Consider the following 17359-nt stretch of genomic DNA (forward strand, 5'->3'; position numbering starts at 1 on the left):
GTTGGGCCTTGAGGGAAACCAGGATTGTGCCAGAGAGGGTATGGGGGAGGGGTGGTATGTGTAATAGCCAATAAATTATTGGCTTATTGACTTCTATGACTGTGGATTTAATAACCTCTAAAGTGGGAATAACAACAACAACAACAATAATGACATTTATATAATGCTTTCAGGTTTGCAGAGCACTTATCTTACATTATCTCCTTTGAGCTCCACAAAAATCCTGTAAGATAAATACCCCAGAGAAACTTCCTTCCTCGAGGCATTTCTCTGAGGAGTTGCTGAATGTCCATCGAATTATTTTGAATACTCTAACATGCTATAGGAATGAAAGTTATTGTTGTTGTAGCCTCTGTCCTGACTGTTAAGGGAGCAGGCGCTGCTTGGGGCTCTAACAGGCCCACTTCATGCTTGGCCTTCTAACCCCTCCCGCACACCTAAAGTGACGGGCACTTCTTAGAATCGTTAGTTCTCAGATCGTGTAGTTCACTGTCCTTGGAATGAAAGCAGTAGTTCATAGGACCATAAAACCACAGATTTAGAGCTGGAAGAGATCTTAGAAATTGTTCTAGTCTAAGATCCTCATTTTCCCACGGATTTACCCAAGACCACACAGGAACATGTAAAAGATCTGGTATTCAAATGCAGGTCCTTTGACTCTGCATCCAACAGTCTTTCTGCTGTACTATTATTTCCTCAATTTAGCCAGATCGCAGAGAATCAGGAATACTGGATCCCATAAGTAAAACTCCCTTCAGGACTGTACGGTTTTTTCCACTTTTGGTTTATTCCTGCCAGGTTATATTAATGACAAAACTACAGAAATTCTTTCCCATCACAGGCATTCCAAAGGGTTTCTGATATCTCAGGATGGACAGACATGGCTAAGGATGCTAAAATTCTTTTCCTAATCTGCTAGTGAGGACTGGTTATCTTAAGGATTTCTTGAACTTTCTCTGATCACACAGAAGGCCCTCTCTTATCTGAAATACACTCTTCCTTGCCTTACAGTTTCCTTTTCTGTGACCCCCTGGGAAGCTCTGAGGCTGGATTCCACCCTGTGCACAAAGCCTCAGCTGTCTGTGCTGCTAAGGCTATTGCTGTAGGCTTTATCCCTGACCTGTAAGTGAGTTTCCTTCGGAGCTGTGTGGGAGAAAATGGATCTGGCCCAATTAAGTCAAGGACACTTGCTCTATTCTCCATCCACTTTAGCAACCTCTGCCCACAGACTTAACATTTCCATCCATCTTAGCACAAATTAGGTGTTGGTCTCTCTGGGTGGAGGCATCAGGGTTTTGTGCTCCTCTGGGAATGGTCAGAATCCTTTTTAATCCCCATGTTTTAAACAGCCCAGGAAACATCACCTGGTGCTGCCCCTTCCCACTTCCACCCCAAATCAGTTTTTTTTTTTTTTCCACATTGTGGCCATTTTTTCCTTAATTGAAAGAGGTTTAAAAAAAATCTGAGCTGTCTGAAATCTCTTAAGTCATTCAGGATAGCCTAGAGTTTCCTATGACAGCTGACAATTTAAGCTGTGTGACCCCTGGCAACTCATTTAAAGTCTCTGACCCCCAGTTTCCTCCTCTGGAAAATAATAATAGCATCTGCTATAAGGTTCTGAGGATAGAATGTATGTAAACTACAGTGGTACTCAAATGTTAGCTGTTAGCTATTTAAAAAAAAAGTTTAATAATTTGCGAAGGGAGATCTTTCTAAAGTACACCAATCCTCCTTAAACAGAGCATAATCTTTTTCCTGATGGATTTGTCATTTATAACTTATTACTACTATTATTTTCTATAATAATATGTAATTTTATATATGCTATATTTATATATTATACACCACATATAATTGTATTATAATTTTATTATGTCCTATATGCATATATAATGTATTGTTGTTTAATCGTTTTTAGTAGTGTCCAATTCTTTGTGACCCTTTTTGGGGTTTTCTTGGCAAAGATAATGGTATAGTTTGCAATTTTCTTCACCAGCTTATTTTATAGATGAGGAAACTGAGGCAAACAGGGTTAAGTGACTTGCCCAGTATCACATAGCTAGTGTCTGAGGCCTAGAATTCTATCCACTGCTCTACCTAGCTGCCCCTATGTAATATATTACATCTTGTATATAATTTTATTATATATAATATGCAATATGCGATACATTACGTATAATTGTTTATAATTTTATCATAGGCTATATGCATATAGAATATGGTACATATTATATACAATTATATTATGATTATATTATAATTATATATAATAATGTATTAGATATATAATTATGTTATATTATAATGTGATTATATACTATATGTATGTCATATTTAGCATATTACACATTTTTCTTATATGGTAATATATTATACATTATATGTAATTATGATTTTATTATGATTGTGTGTTTATGGAATATATTATACATTTTTTGTATAATTATACTGTGATTTTATTATATACCATATGCATATCTAATATATTACATGTTATATGGGTAGCTAGGTGGTGCAGTGGATGGAGCACTGGGCCTTGAGTCAGGAAGACTCATCTTTCTGAGTTCAAATCCCTCCTCAGACATTTACTAACTGTGTGACCCTGGACAAGTCACTTTACCTTGTTAGTCTCAGTTTCCTCATGTGTAAAATGAACTGGAGAAGAAAATCACAATCCACTCCAGTATCTCTGCCCAGAAAACCCACAACAGGGTCACAAAGAGTTAGACACGACTAAACAAGAACATGTTATTTATAATTTTATTACATACTATAGATAATGTAGTATTTTATTAGAGGCTATATGTATATAGCCTATACAGAATATTATATATTATGTATACTTATATTATGATTTTATTATACACAATATACATATATAACATAATATATAATTTTATCATATATAATATGTGATATATACATTGTATATAATTTTATTATAGGTTGTATGTATTTAGCCTATATGTAATATTGTACATTATATATAATTATATTTATATTTTATTGCATACTACATGCATATATAATATATTACTTGTTACATATTTTATTATGTGCTATATGTAATAAGTATATCATATATAATTATTTGCAGTTCTATTATATTCTAGAATCTATTATACATCATGTAATTATTTAAAATTTTTTAGATACTAGATGTATATAAAATACATTATACATGATATAATTATATTGTGATTTTATTATATAATATAGGCATATATTATAAAGTATGTCTCATTTTATTATATCCCATGTGTAATATAATATTAGACATAATTATAGTCTACATGTATATAAAATATATCATATTTTATAAATAATTATATCATACTTTTATTATATACTATATATAATTAGTTTTATTATATGCTATGTGTACATATATTCTGTGTTATACATAATTATATTACAAAGTGATTAATATTAGTTATACTCTACATGTATATAAAATATATCATACATAAATGATTATATCATGTTTTTATTATATGCTACATATGATTTCAATTTTATTATATATTATATGTACATACATTCCATTGTATATAATTATATTGCAAATTATTAATATTATTTATTATTAACCAGCCTTGATATCCCAAAGCATAATCCAGTGATGCTCTTTGGAGTTTAATGAAGTAAGTGGAGCTCAGAATCATAGTTTTACTGAATCACTGACTGTCAGCCTGGAGAACCTCTTACAGAATACCTAGTCCAGTGTCTTTCATAAATGTGGAGACTGAAGGTCTGAGAAGTTAAGTAATTTGTCTGGAAATTTCCTACCCTAAATATCTCCAGACCACTGTTGGTTTTTAGTTCCTGGTCTTTTTTTGTTTGTTTGTTTTTCAGATTTTTGTCTCCTTTCTTGTTGTGAGAATGTCACTGTGTCAACTTGGAGCAGCAACCTTCCCCCACTCTTTTTTAACTTGTGTTGTTGTTCTCTTCATGACCCCATTTGGGTTTTTCTTGGCAAAGATACTGGAGTAGTTTGCCATTTCCTTCCCTAGCTCATTTTACAGATGAGGAAACTGAGGCAAACAGGGTTAAGTGACTTGCCCAGGGTCACACAGCTAGTAAATGTCTGAGGCCACATTTTAACTCCAGTCTTCCTGATTCCAGGCCCAGAGCTTCCTCCATTGCACCACCTAGCTGCCCCTCTAATCCCTTAGGAATTAGAAAAACAGATAACTGTGCTTGTTAGAATTATGTGTAAAGTGAAAGAAAAATGGTTCTGAGTGAGGGCCTGAGGAATTCACCACGAGTAAAATCCATGAACTTTAGCAGATAATTTGTCTACTTAGGTAGTTGAGATAACACCTGGGACACTTGAGGAGACATAGGCGCGCGTGCAAAAGAGAAGACCCCAGAAGTTAGAACAATAAATAAATAAACCCATGACCTGGTCTTGCAAGCTGCAATATGAACTCAACTCAATCTCTTGCACGCTGCTGGTCTATGTTTACTGGACTCCAGGCTGATTACTTGGTTAACCATTCGATTAAATTCAACACATATTTTAAAAGCCCCTACTACCAGGAGTAAGGCACTGTGCTGGCAATACAGAGACAAAACTAAAAAATAGCCTCTACCTTCAAAGAGGGCAGGTAGGTGTTGCAGTGGGTGGAGCGCTGGGTCTGAATTCAGGAAGACTCTTCCTGCGTTCAAATCCAGCCTCAGACTCTTACTAGCTGTGTGACCCTGGGCAAGTCACTTAACCCTGTTTTGTCTCAAGTCCCCTCATCTGTACAAAGAACTGGAGAAAGAAATGGCAAAACACTCCAGTATCTTTGCCAAGAAAACCTTAAATGGGGTTGGAGGCAGCTAGGTGGCTCAGTGGATAGAATGCTCGACCTGGAGTCAGGAAGATCTGAATTCAAATCCAGCCTCAGACACTTACTAGCTGTGTGATCTGGCAAAGGTCAAATCCTTTTGGAGACAGTACCTTCCATTTCCCAAGATCCTCCAGTATTCTGATAGTGGCTATGTAATAGAGTGAAACTGTTACCCACAGGCCTTCTACTTCCTTTCCTTTGTGGGATGGTTCCCTTGTCTTACATTTTTTCAATCAGTACTTCTGTTCTTGGAAATGAACACTGTCATTGTGCTAACCTCACTGTATCCCTTTTGGGTGGGGAGTGGAGTAGTTGAAGTAGTCATGGAAAGAGAAGGGTCACAATGAAACACTGAAAAAATACACAGAAAAGAAGAGAAATAAGGTCAAAGGGGAACACAGACAAGCAGGGCAGTGTTGTTACTACTGAGTTAAATTTTAATATGTATTTTTAAAAATAGGTTGAACATTGTAGAGATTGAGGGCTTCACATGCAATCTTTTTTACGTATAAGGAATGTTTGTTTGTTATTTAAGTTTAAAATTTTTTTAAAACTACACATTAAAAAATAAATCCTAGCCATTCCCATCTCATGTAGTTCTCCAAATCAAACTATAGCTCCACTCCAAACTTACTATACTAAAGGCATATCTCTAATCCAAATTTTATAAATAAAAAAAATGATAATTTTTTCCCCTCCTAAAGAAACATCATTTTCCAGGGAAAATCATGATTATATCTCAGGATCCTTAGGTTCCACAAACCCACTGCCTCTCCACATATGGCATTTGGCTTGACTTTATAGGTTTAGCTTTCTGTTTATTTCCTCCTAGGTACTGTGCCTATAATTTGGATAAGCTACCACCAGATGGATACCAGTGCATTCATTACCCAGTCTCATGGTCCAAAGAGCTAAGCATCCACTGACATGGCTAATTGAAACATATAGATTAACATTCTCTCCAACTCAATTACATTTTTTTTTAACATAAAAGGAACTTTTAATTAAGACACTATGACATCAATATTAACTAATCACAAATTATTACATTTTAAAATGTGATATAAAATTCAGAGGAAATTCTAAAAGCAATCTGGAAATATTAAGAGCAGAAATACAAACATAAAGCTGCAATTAGGTATGTAGATGATCCTTAACAGTTATGAATCTAAATTCTCTTTCCCTCTGCTGCTTTAAACAGAAGCCTCTCTTATGTGACATTTCAGGTCTCAAAAGCCTCTAGGAACAGAGTTAAAATTTCCCTATAGCCTTTCTTTCAGCCCTAATAAGAAAGCCTTGCCTTTGATTACTTTCAGCTAACCCCAGAAAAAGCATTCCCTAAACACTGATTCGGCCCTCCTGTGTCTTCTCCCTTTCAAGGCCCTGAATAGAAAGGAAAAAAAAAAAAAGATCATGACTTCCTATGCCTTATAGTTACCAATGTGACACTCCTAAGATTAGCCTTTTCCAATCAGACTTTCCTCCACTTCCAACACTTCTCTTAAACTTTGGGTTTTGCCTTTGAAGTCCCCAAATACTGTCATTCCTCACCTGAATCAAATGGCCACCCGGCAGCAGCCATGTCAGAATAGGCTATGTTGGCAATCTATAAAGTACTACTTCCTATAAAAGGGTATAGAGTTAGAAAAATCAAGCCCAAATGAGGAATTAACTTCTAAAAACTCGTTTAAACAGAGCTCCCAAAGGCTGAGTATAAGACAATGTTTTCTGTTTCATGCCACACCCCTCTCCCTGAAACTCTGAAAAGTTGAGTTACTTAATGAAATGCTACAGAATTTCTAAACCAACCAAACTGTTTATGTGGAAGGCTGCCTGAAAAGATAATGTGGATCTTTTCACTTTTGATATTTGTCAGCACCTACCTTTCATGAATTATGCTATTTTACATTTAACTGTTTCACCTTCTTTAACAGTCTGTCTAGTGTTTATTCACTTTTGAGAAGACAAAAATGTTTGTTCTTCCATCCATCCATCTATCCATCCCTCCATCCTTCCATCCATTCACGTATCCATGCATTCAATATCTATTAATTACCACTATGTGCCCACTACTCTACTAGGGAGGGTACAGTGATGTTCAAAACAAGCCCTTGACCTCAAGGAGTATAAATACACTCTAATGTAGGAGTTCTTAACATTTTTTTTTGTGATGAACCATTTTGTGAACTCTACAGATTCCTTTCCAGAATATTGTTTTTAAAAACATAAAATCAAATGCATAAGATTACGAAGGAAAGCAATTTTACTGCATATATTACATTGAACCAATTATATTCAAACATATTGAAATATGGTTATCAAAATGTTAAAAGAAAAAAAGAAAAGGAAAAGTTCATAGATCGTAGGGTAAAAACCCCAGTTCTATTGGCAAAAAACTGTAAGGCATGAGCTGATTTTCATGTAACCAAAGAAAACTTACAGCAAAGTTATTTGACATATTTAACTTACACATAATTGTTATTTTGCTATGTAGTAATTTGGTTTAAATGGTAAGCAATTCATGTAAATAGGCACCATATGACTATAATTAGTTTTACTTTTACACAGACAAACCACATTTTTCAAGTTTTCCTCTTCTTGCTTTGTTTGTTTTCCAGTATCAATAATGTCAGTTTCCCCTAATACCAAGTACAGTTTAATTTTCACTACACACACATTAAAATGTAAAGTTCTTTTTGACTTCCCAAAAGTCAGTGTTCTTTGTGTACATCCTTCCATACTCCCTGCACCCAAAATTCCAGGGATAAGGGCTCTGGACCACCTAGCTACAGCTTAGAAACAGCCTGAGACAAAGAAACTCCTGACATTAAGGCCCCAGTGAACAAAGCTAAGTTTCTGAGTTCAAATCTGACTTCAGACACTTACTAGATGGATGACCCTGGACATGTCACTTAACCCTGTTTGCCTCAGTTTCATCATTTGTAAAATGAGCTGAAGAAAGAAATGGCAAACCACTCCAGCATCTTTGCCAAGAAAAATCCAAATGTGGTCACAGAGAGTCGGATATGACTGAAACAACTCAAGAACAACCAAAGCTAAGTCAGCCCCATTCTTCCAGCTGTACTCCTCCTTCTCCTCCTCCTCCTCCTCTTCCTCAGGGAGGGGGATTGAAACTGCAGAGCCCTCCCTAGACACTCTAAATTAAGAAGGTAGCGTTGTATAGCAGAAAGATCACTGACTGACTCCGGGGCCAAAGGACTTTGGTTCAAATCTTCCCTCTGATAATTATTACCTATATAGGCAAATCCCTCAACTTCCCTAGGTCTCAGTTCTCTAATCTTGAAAATTAGAAGGTTGGACAAGATGGCTTCTAGAGTTCCTCCCTCTAAGCTCTTTATCAAAGATCTTTCAACTAAAACAGGCTTATATTGAGTCCCAATGCCATCAGATGTCAAGGGTAAAGGGAGGATTTCGTGCCCTTACCTTCCCTCCCAAACTATATAATCAACTGAAACTTATTAGTACTGCAATACAAAAAGTAAAATGAGATCCTTTTCTATCTTGACAGGGAGTTGGACAGCAGAAGCACTGAGTGCCGTAAGTGGGGAAGCGAGGACACCATTCAAAAAGAGCAATAGAACAGAAGCATTTGGTTAGAGGGCAAACCCAAATTTTTCTTGGCTCACACTTTTTTTTTGGCCAGGGTCTGTCAAGATTATTCTCCTTGAGGTGAGAGAGAAGCACCAAAGAAGCACCATATGGAACACATAGCAAACTTGCGTAGCTTGGAGGGCATGTTGAATCTAGCTCTCCTTGGTGATACTCATTTTGCAGGCAGAGTCTTAACCTAACTAAGCAGGAACAAGGAGAAAAGTCTGAGAAACTAAGCTGTACTGCGTACACACTGTCATTTAATAGAATACTTAAAGCATGCTGTTTTGTTCTGCAATGTGTCAAGTAATGAGATCAATAACTATCCAAAAGGGTTCAACCTAACAATCCACACCAGAAAAACTGAGTGGATGAGAAATGCCTCTTGTTAAGACTGATATGCAGCTTGATAAGCAGACAATTTAGTTGGTCTATCAGCATGTATATCTTATACAAACATTACATACTGACTGCAATCTGGATCCAGAATTGATTGGGAATAAAAGAGCTGACTGGGTTTAATTTGGGAAATTGTATAGGGCTTTCAACAATCCCAAACTGTTTCCTTAAAACAAAACAAAAACAATTTTTTCAACATCAATATTCTCCTGCTGATGTTATATGACTGTGAATCTGGGAATATCATGATCTCTGATGAATCAAGAATCAAAATTTCTGGTGCCCCAAAGGACAATGGAAAGACTTACATTGGGTATAACTAGGTTGTCAAGTATTACTGATGTCAAATTGTGCACAATAAGTGACATACTATATATTATCCAGGAAAAGAACAATAAGAAAGGGAGGTGGGCCTGGACATGTATTGATATCACGGGATAACAGATGGCCAGAGTTTTGCCTTGGTTCCCAGAGAATGTTAAAAGACCCCGAGAAAGGCCTCCAGCACACTTGTTAGATTCTTTAAGGAAAATTTATGGGGGGACATGGACAAGAATCACATACAATAATAAAGTTTGAATGAATTGTGATCTACATCAGTGGTGTCAAACTCAAATAAAAATAGATCCCTGTAGACATATTGGCTTAGAAAACCATAATTAAACATTATCTGTGTTGTGATGTATTTTTTATTGTGTCCAACATTTCCCAAATATATCTTAATCTGGTTCCAGCAGCAAGTTTGACACTCCTGATCTATACTAATAGATCACATAGGTAGGATTACAGATTCATATAAGTATAGGTCAATTAAGGCCTTCCTCTTCATTCCCAGCTCCCTAAAAGAGTAGAACAGTGGACATGGAAGGAGTCTTCACGTGCATGAGGACTGCATCTTTGGAGGTAACCAATTCTTCTCCTCCACCAAGGACTAAACACAAGAGGCATAAATATAAGCAGAGGATGAATTTGGGTTAGGTTAATGATAGAACTTCCCAATCATGGAAGAGGTCAAAGTACAGTGGAATGGGTTCTCAAAGGAAAGACTCCTTCTTGGGAAGTTCTTAAAAGTTAGTGGGGCCCTCATCATCTATAGGCTATAAAAGATTATCTCATAGATGCCTTCCAGCTCTGGAATTCTGTGAGCTAATCAGTATGGTTTAGGCATAGCCATTCCTTAAGGCTCAGAGACTGACTGAGTGACCTCTCAAGGCCAAAGATAAGCCTGAGCTTCCATCCTTCAACACCATCTTTACAACAGTACCTTCATCATACATAGTTCCTTTCTTCTAGGGATCTTCAAGTTTGTCATTGCTCCTATGGAGCAAATGGACAAAGAAATAAAATCTCCCCATTTAAAAAAAAGGGCAGCTGAGGCATAGAGAAAAAAATTTTGGGACTTTTCAGATCAAATAGGAAGAAAACTAAAAGGGTTTGCCTTTAAAAAATGTTTTTAAATATCACTAATAAAATGTATTTCAATAGAAAAAAATTAGCAAATAGAAGAGGTCATTCTTATCCCAAAATTGGCCTCTTTCCATTAATTTGTTACCACCTCATCAATCAGTCAATTTGATTATACATCTGTTGTGTGCCAAGTACTGTGCTAGGTGTTGGGGATATACAGAAATAAGACTCTCCTGAACCTCAGGGATTTTATATTTTATCGGGGGAGACAATATACATACATATAATTATCTACAAAAAGAGATACAAAATAAATATATGGTTATTTGAAGGGAGAGAGATCAGGAAAGGACTTATTCATGTAGGAGGAAACATGTGAACTGAGATTTGAAGCACACTAGGAATTCTGAGAGGAATTCCCTTCCTACATGATAGTAACCCCTATCCAGACATGGTTAGACACCAAATTCCAAATATTCTCAAAAATCAAACCAACACATTCACTATATTCAAGAACTACAAAAGGGTTTATGACTCTGACCTCAAAGAGAGAAAAGACAAACAAATTAACCTTTGAGCAAGTAGATACTACAAAGCCAAATATCATTCATTACCAAATGACAATAACTGCTAGATTGTGAGCTCCTTGAAGGCAGGAGCCTATCTTATTTATATTTGCCCAGCATAGTTCATTGCATACAAGAAGTAGGCATTTAATAAACATTGATTGAATGAATGGTTCAGTGTTAACTCATGTAAAACAATGGCTAATACCATTACCTATTTGGAGGTGGATACCATACAAATGACAACTAGGTGATTCAGTGGATAAAGCTCCAGCCCTGTAGTCCTCTGGACCTGAGTTCACTTTTGGCCTCAGGCACTTGATAACTATGTAAGTCCCTAGCTGGGCAAGTCACTTAACTTGCCTCAGTTTCCTCATCTTTAAAATGAGCCCAAGAAGGAAATGGCAAACCACTCTAGTATCTTTGCCAAGAAAACCCCAAATTTTGCTCCCCACACATTCAAGAATATCCTTGGTGAGAAGTTTTTTGGAAGTGGTGAGACAAAAATGGCAGCATGAAGAATCTGACAAGACTGAAATCACTCACTGTCAACAACAGCACCACCATGTGACCGGCTAATCTGATCCCTCTCTTCAAAGCAATTCATTATATTCATTGACTAATCATTTCCTTAGTTCTTGTGGCCTGATTTCTTTTAGGAATACAACGTGGCCATCGGTAGATAATCTGCATGACTCTGTGTCTGTCTCATCCCTCTCCCATAATGTAGCAATCGACTTATTTATTACCATACTGGGTTATAGGACAAATGAAACAAAGCCTTCATGCTGCCATTTTGGTCTCACCACTTTCAAAAGACCTCTTTTTGCCAAGGATATTCTTGAATGCGTGGGGAGCAAATGGACCATTAGCTGTTCCCTTTTTCCTTCTGAATATCACATAATCACCGTGCCCCTCATGGAAGGAAGGGTTCGTTGGGGGTCCACTTCTGAGGTGAATCCTGTCTCCTCTTTTCTTCAGTCTCCTTGTCCTCTAACCCACTACAAACAGGAAATAGGGCATTACATATACATCTTATTTGTAGATCAGGTTTACTTGCTTTCTCTCCCAATAGATTGTAAGCACCTTAAAAATAGTAATTTTTTTCTACTTTTCTTTGAATCCCCAGTGCTTAGGACAGAACCTGGCACATAGTTGGTATGGCTGTTGACTGACTGATCCTTCCAGCCACTCTTAAGACTTAACTCAATACATCTGATTAGCTTGATCATTACTGGCTGGATTGTCCAATTGAGTTATCTAATTCCTTGATTGTTTCTCTTCCTCCCAGTTACCTAGGGTTCAAAACTTATACTTTCTATAAGAAGGAGTTTAAAATAATTGGCCAAAATAGAAAATTTTGTGACCTGTGGATTTCCGATCCCCTTCATTAGTACAATCATGAACATTAATTTAATTCAACATTTATTGATCTCCCATTGTGGACAAGGCAAGATGCATAAATGAGATCAACTTATGATAAATGGAATGATTCCTTTTCTCCATTCTCTTCACAAACAGGAAAGCACCAGATTCCACAAAAACCAGAAAAAAGTCAAGCTGAGATGGATATCAATTTGCACAACAAGTATCTTCTCCACTACATGATGAATATATAATTTTTCTGTCTATGGAATCCTATTTCCTAGTGACAGATACGGTTATTTCTGAGTTTATGGTATCATAGATTTAGAGCAAGGGGAGACTTTAGAAATCATCAAGTCCATTCCACTTCATTTTATAGATAAGGAAACTGAGGTCCTGAGAGGTTAAAGGGGAAGAAATAAGCATTTATTAAGTACCTATGTGCCAGGTACTGTGTTAAGTGCACATATCTCATTGGATTCTCACAACAACTTTGGGAGGTAGAGAAGTAAGTAATAATGGGAATTATTCCTCACTTGAGATATGAGGAAACTGAGGCAGACAGAAATTAAGGAATTTACCCAGATTTGAGGCCACACTTGAACTCAGGTCTCCTGAACTCCAGGGCTAGCACTCCATCTTTTGCCACCTAACTGATTTGCTCAAAGTATTATAGGTGATAAGTGACAGAGCTGGGATTTAAACCCGAGTCCTAGGACTATAAATCCAGTCTTTTCCCTAGTCTGTATCATGCCACTTCTGATGTATATAAGATGATCACTATGCAATATAATCTACATTCTATTATTTTTATTATAGAAAATTAGAACAGGGATAGAATAGAGAATTTAAGAGCTGGAAGTGTTCTTAGAGATCCTCCTTGACTTTGCATACATGGCATCCCATATCTGGAATGCCCTCCTTCCTCACCTCTAACTCAGGCAATTCCTACTTCCTTCCAAGCACTGCTCTGGTGACCCTTCCTAGATGAAGCCTTTGCTGCTACTCCCAGTTTATGCTTGTTTCCTCTTGAAATTATTTTTCTATTACTTTGTATATTCTTTGCATTTATATATATGTATATATACACACACACATATATGCACATGTGTGCATATACCTACACATATGTAGATATATATACACATACATACATATACATAGACATATATTATATATATATATATATATATTCCTTTGAGGTTAGGGACTATTTGAGCATTTTGTCTTTTTACCTCCATGCCTAGCACAATATCTTGTACATAGTAGGCTTACTCTGAATTCAATTGAATTATTGGAATGAACCTCTTCATCTACAAGGCTCAGAGAGACTGGGTGACTTACCCAAGGTCATACAGCTATTTAGTGTCATAGCCAGAACTAGCCTCCTAGCCTCCAGATCTGGGTTCTCAGTTCAGTGTTTTCTCCAACACCCTATTTCTTTGTTTACATTTCTGAGAGGTCTTTAATTTTCTGTCCTCTTCATTCCCCATTTCTCAGCCAAGTAATTAATATGTAAAAGGACTAAGGAAACTATTTCAAGGCACCCTAGTACTGAAGGAGGGCTTTTGAAATGCAAATAATCATCTTCTAAATTTTTTTATTTGCTAGCTCAATTTTCTTAAAACCTGGTGGTCATACCTTGTCCTGGGGAATGGGTTATGCCATACACAGAGAATTCTTTAAAAATTGTATTACTTTTAAAACAATTTTCTTAATTGAAAAAGTTATCTTTTCATTCATCTTTTTTTTTCCTGCCTCTGTTTTCTCTTAATTTCTCTTTATCTTTAGTCTTTCATCTCTCACTTATGGATTTCCTTATCTTTCCTGTGTCTCTTGGGCTCTGTCCTTTTCCCAAGTCAAGGTCATGTAAAGGCCCCAGGATCTGGTACCAGCAAGTGAGCCATCTGAGTGGCAATTGGGAGATCTGGACTTTAGTGCTGGCTCTGTTCACTTGACCTTGTGACCTGGGGTGAGTCACCTTTCTGGGTCTCAATTTCTTAATCTGCAAAATAAGGGAACTGGATTGAATATTCTTTGAAGGCCTTTACCCAGCTAACATTTAAAACTCTTTAATGTTCAATGATCTAAGTAGTTTACAAAGCTTCATCCCATGCTATGGATTGCCAAAATAAGATGAAGATTTTCTTTCAAACTCAGACTAAAACACCTTCCCTCTTAGGATATTTCTGGTGCCATACTGCAATATATGGCATAGGATCATAGTTAGAGCTGGAAGGAACCTTAGAGGCTCCTTAGTTTAACTCCTACATTTTATAGATAAGGAAACTGAGGTGCAGGAAGGGTGACTTGCCCAAGGTCATAAAGGTAGCCGAGTAAGGATTTGAACCCATATTCTTTGACTTCAAATATAGCACTCTTCCTCAAGCAGCACATTGCCTCCCTTATACATGTCTAATACAGATAGAAACTCCCCTCCCTCCGACAGCTTAGACCAGGGATCCCAGATGAATAAAGCAGTTCTCAAGCTGGAGAGAACCTATACATTTACTTTCAGTGAGAGAATAAGAAAGCCCAACTCAGTGAAAATGTTATCTGGGGGAAGATGAAAAATTCCACTCACGAAGCTCCTGTCCCTTGGGGAGATGAATTCTTCCTAAGAAATGTCAAATTAGGCCCAAAGAGAAAACACCCAAGTCTACCGATTCCATTTGAAGCCATCTCCTGAGTTTCAGCCCCCTGCCTGTGCTCAGACTTTTAAATGCATCCAGGAGCCTGGGAGGATAGCAGTCTCTCAGCCCTAAGGCCGCAGACCGCCACACCCACTCTCAGAGCTGTCAGTGTGCTTGGTCCCTCACACAGGCACAAGATATCAAACAACATATCTATGAAGAAAAAAATTGAATCTTTCTGTAAGGATAAGAGTGATACTGGTGATAAGATATAGAGTTCTGGGAGAGGTCGGGGGTGAGAGATACACCTTTCACATAGTTCATGGATGCTCTTAGCTGAAAGGGGACCGTTGACCCTATCTCGGCCAGGACTGTGGCCTGCTCCGTGTAAATACAGGTACACCCTAGGATCCAGTTCCCAAATGCTTTGGGTCCTTCACATTCCTTTCTCAGATGTCAGGAACCAAATCACAAACCAAACTAAATACTCATCCTACCCATAGCTGACCCTCAATAAGGGTCGTCAAAGATCAGAGATGGAAGAAAACCTAGAGATCCACTAGCTTAACCCCCAAAATTTACAGATGAGGAAAGATGCCCAGAGGGGTTGTTACCCAAGGTCACACAGCTAGTAGGACTAGCACCAAGGACTAGCACCCAAGGGCCCCTAAATCTTGGGTCGGTGCTCCTTCTACACATCCCTCCCCCACCCTTGCCCCCACTACCTCTTGCTCCCTTTCTCCCCCCTGTGACTCCTGAAACTGCCCTTGTCATCCTCCAACAGAAAATTGGCTCTTGTAGGCCAAGAGCCAAAGAGAGGGGCAGCCTCTCCTGTGGCACAGCAGGCAAGAGAAGCAGCAGGTTCGGCTGGTAATCCCTAGCCAGGTCTGGTGGACTGGCTGCTTCCTTCTCCTCCTCCCTCTCCCTCCCTGCCCCCTCCCTTGGAGATGTTTTCTTCTCTCTTATTCATGATGAGAGGTGGCAGGGAGGAATGACATGCTCACACACTTGGTGGAAGGACCAGGGTGTGTCTCCTCTCTCCTTTCTTTGCAGAACCAAAGCAGCACAAATCTCTTGGGAGCAGTCTGACTCTCCCCACCTGATGCCCCCCCCCCCAAAAAAATCCCTCTCCTCCTCCAGCCTTCCTCAGGGCACCTCTAGCGAGAAGCCAGAGAGGTAAGAAACAATAAATCTCAGCGTCATCACCTAAGGACCCCCTCCCCTTCAACCTCCAGCAAACAAACACAAGGCTAGAAGAGATGGCCAATACCAGAACCTTCTATGCCCAGTTTGAGGTGAGAGAGGCAAGAGATTAATATTGAAGCTACTTTCTCAAACCCCAGTCTCTCCAATCTTCCTGGAAGAACAGAAAGATTAGCAAGTTTCGTGGGTTCCCCCCTTCTCTTTTCCCTGAAACCAATTCTGACTGGGGAGGGGGTGGTTGTTAATATTCTTTTCCTTCTGCCGTCTGCAGTTTTCTCCCATGCTTTGAAGCAGCCACGCTTGAAATCCCGATGGTGTCTGGGCATAGGAGGTAGCGGTGGCCAGTTGCACACTCCCCACCTTTCCACGTCGGGGCACATCACCAACCATTTTAGTCTCTGACACGCCGCTCTCCCCCACCATCCCCCTCCCCGCATCCCAAAAGCAGTCAGGGGAGCCCAAGCCCTAGAGTAGAAATAAAAGGCGATTCAGCTGCCCCAAGCCCACTCCCTCCCCAGTCCAAGCAGAGCCGATTCCAGAGTGCAGCACAAGCTGCCGCACTATGCAAAGAGATCAGCAGATCCGGAGTCCATTTCCAGCCTCCAGCCTCAATCAGCCGCCCGGCTGAAGCCATCTCCCACTACCTTCCTGCCCTCTCTCCATCTGCCCCCACCTCCATGACCATCCTCGTGCCCAGGGGCCACTCTGAGGATTTTATTTCCTTTGTGTGTGGGAAGAGGGGGCCAGGGTAAGGTGAAGGGTGGGGGGGGGGAGCCCAAGGATGAAGGGAAGGTGTGCACTACAACTGCAGGGAGGTTGAGGGATGGAAGGGAGTGGGAGAGAATCCAAAGTGGGACCAGACTTAGCTTCCAACCCTGGCCAATAAACCAGGTACTCACCGCTTTGCTCCCCCAGGAAGACCAATTTGAATTTTCTCAATGGGTTCCCAAAATCTCCTCCTGCGGACATGGTGTTAGCTCTGGGGTGCGGGGAAAGGAGGAGAAGGAGCAGGAGCGAGAGGAGGAAGGAGAGGAGGAGAAGGAGTAGAGAGAGGAGGACTGTAAAGAAGAGGAAAGGGAAGAGGAGGAGAAGGAGGAGGAAAAGGAGGAGGATGAGGAGGAGAGGGAGGCTACAATCTGGAAGGGGGAAGGGCTGGCTGCAAGCGTTCCTGGCTCTGCAGCTTCCCCCTGGTCCCCTGACTCGGGCTGCGTTTTGGAAGGAGGAGGAGAAGGAGGAGGAGGTGGTAGCTGCGGAGGAAGGGGTGGAGGAGAATGCGGAGGACGATTCAGGATGCCGCCCGCGCGGGCTGCAGAGCTGGAAGGGAGGGCGCGAGGTT

General features: G+C 39.2%; 1 protein-coding gene across 1 annotated transcript in view; it reads right to left on the reverse strand.

The window, feature by feature from the left end:
• RAB6B (RAB6B, member RAS oncogene family) overlaps positions 1 to 16992 on the reverse strand; it is a 173632-nt gene extending 156640 nt beyond the window's left edge. Inside the window, exon 1 of the mRNA XM_027845266.1 lies at positions 16923 to 16992. Within this exon, the coding sequence (XP_027701067.1) occupies positions 16923 to 16992 (70 nt within the window). The remainder of the gene's footprint in view (positions 1 to 16922) is intronic.
• Between the last annotated feature and the right edge of the window lie 367 nt (positions 16993 to 17359).

This window comes from Vombatus ursinus, unplaced genomic scaffold (genome assembly GCF_900497805.2).
Source record: "Vombatus ursinus unplaced genomic scaffold, bare-nosed wombat genome assembly UNPS02014959.1, whole genome shotgun sequence".
Taxonomy (NCBI): domain Eukaryota; kingdom Metazoa; phylum Chordata; class Mammalia; order Diprotodontia; family Vombatidae; genus Vombatus; species Vombatus ursinus.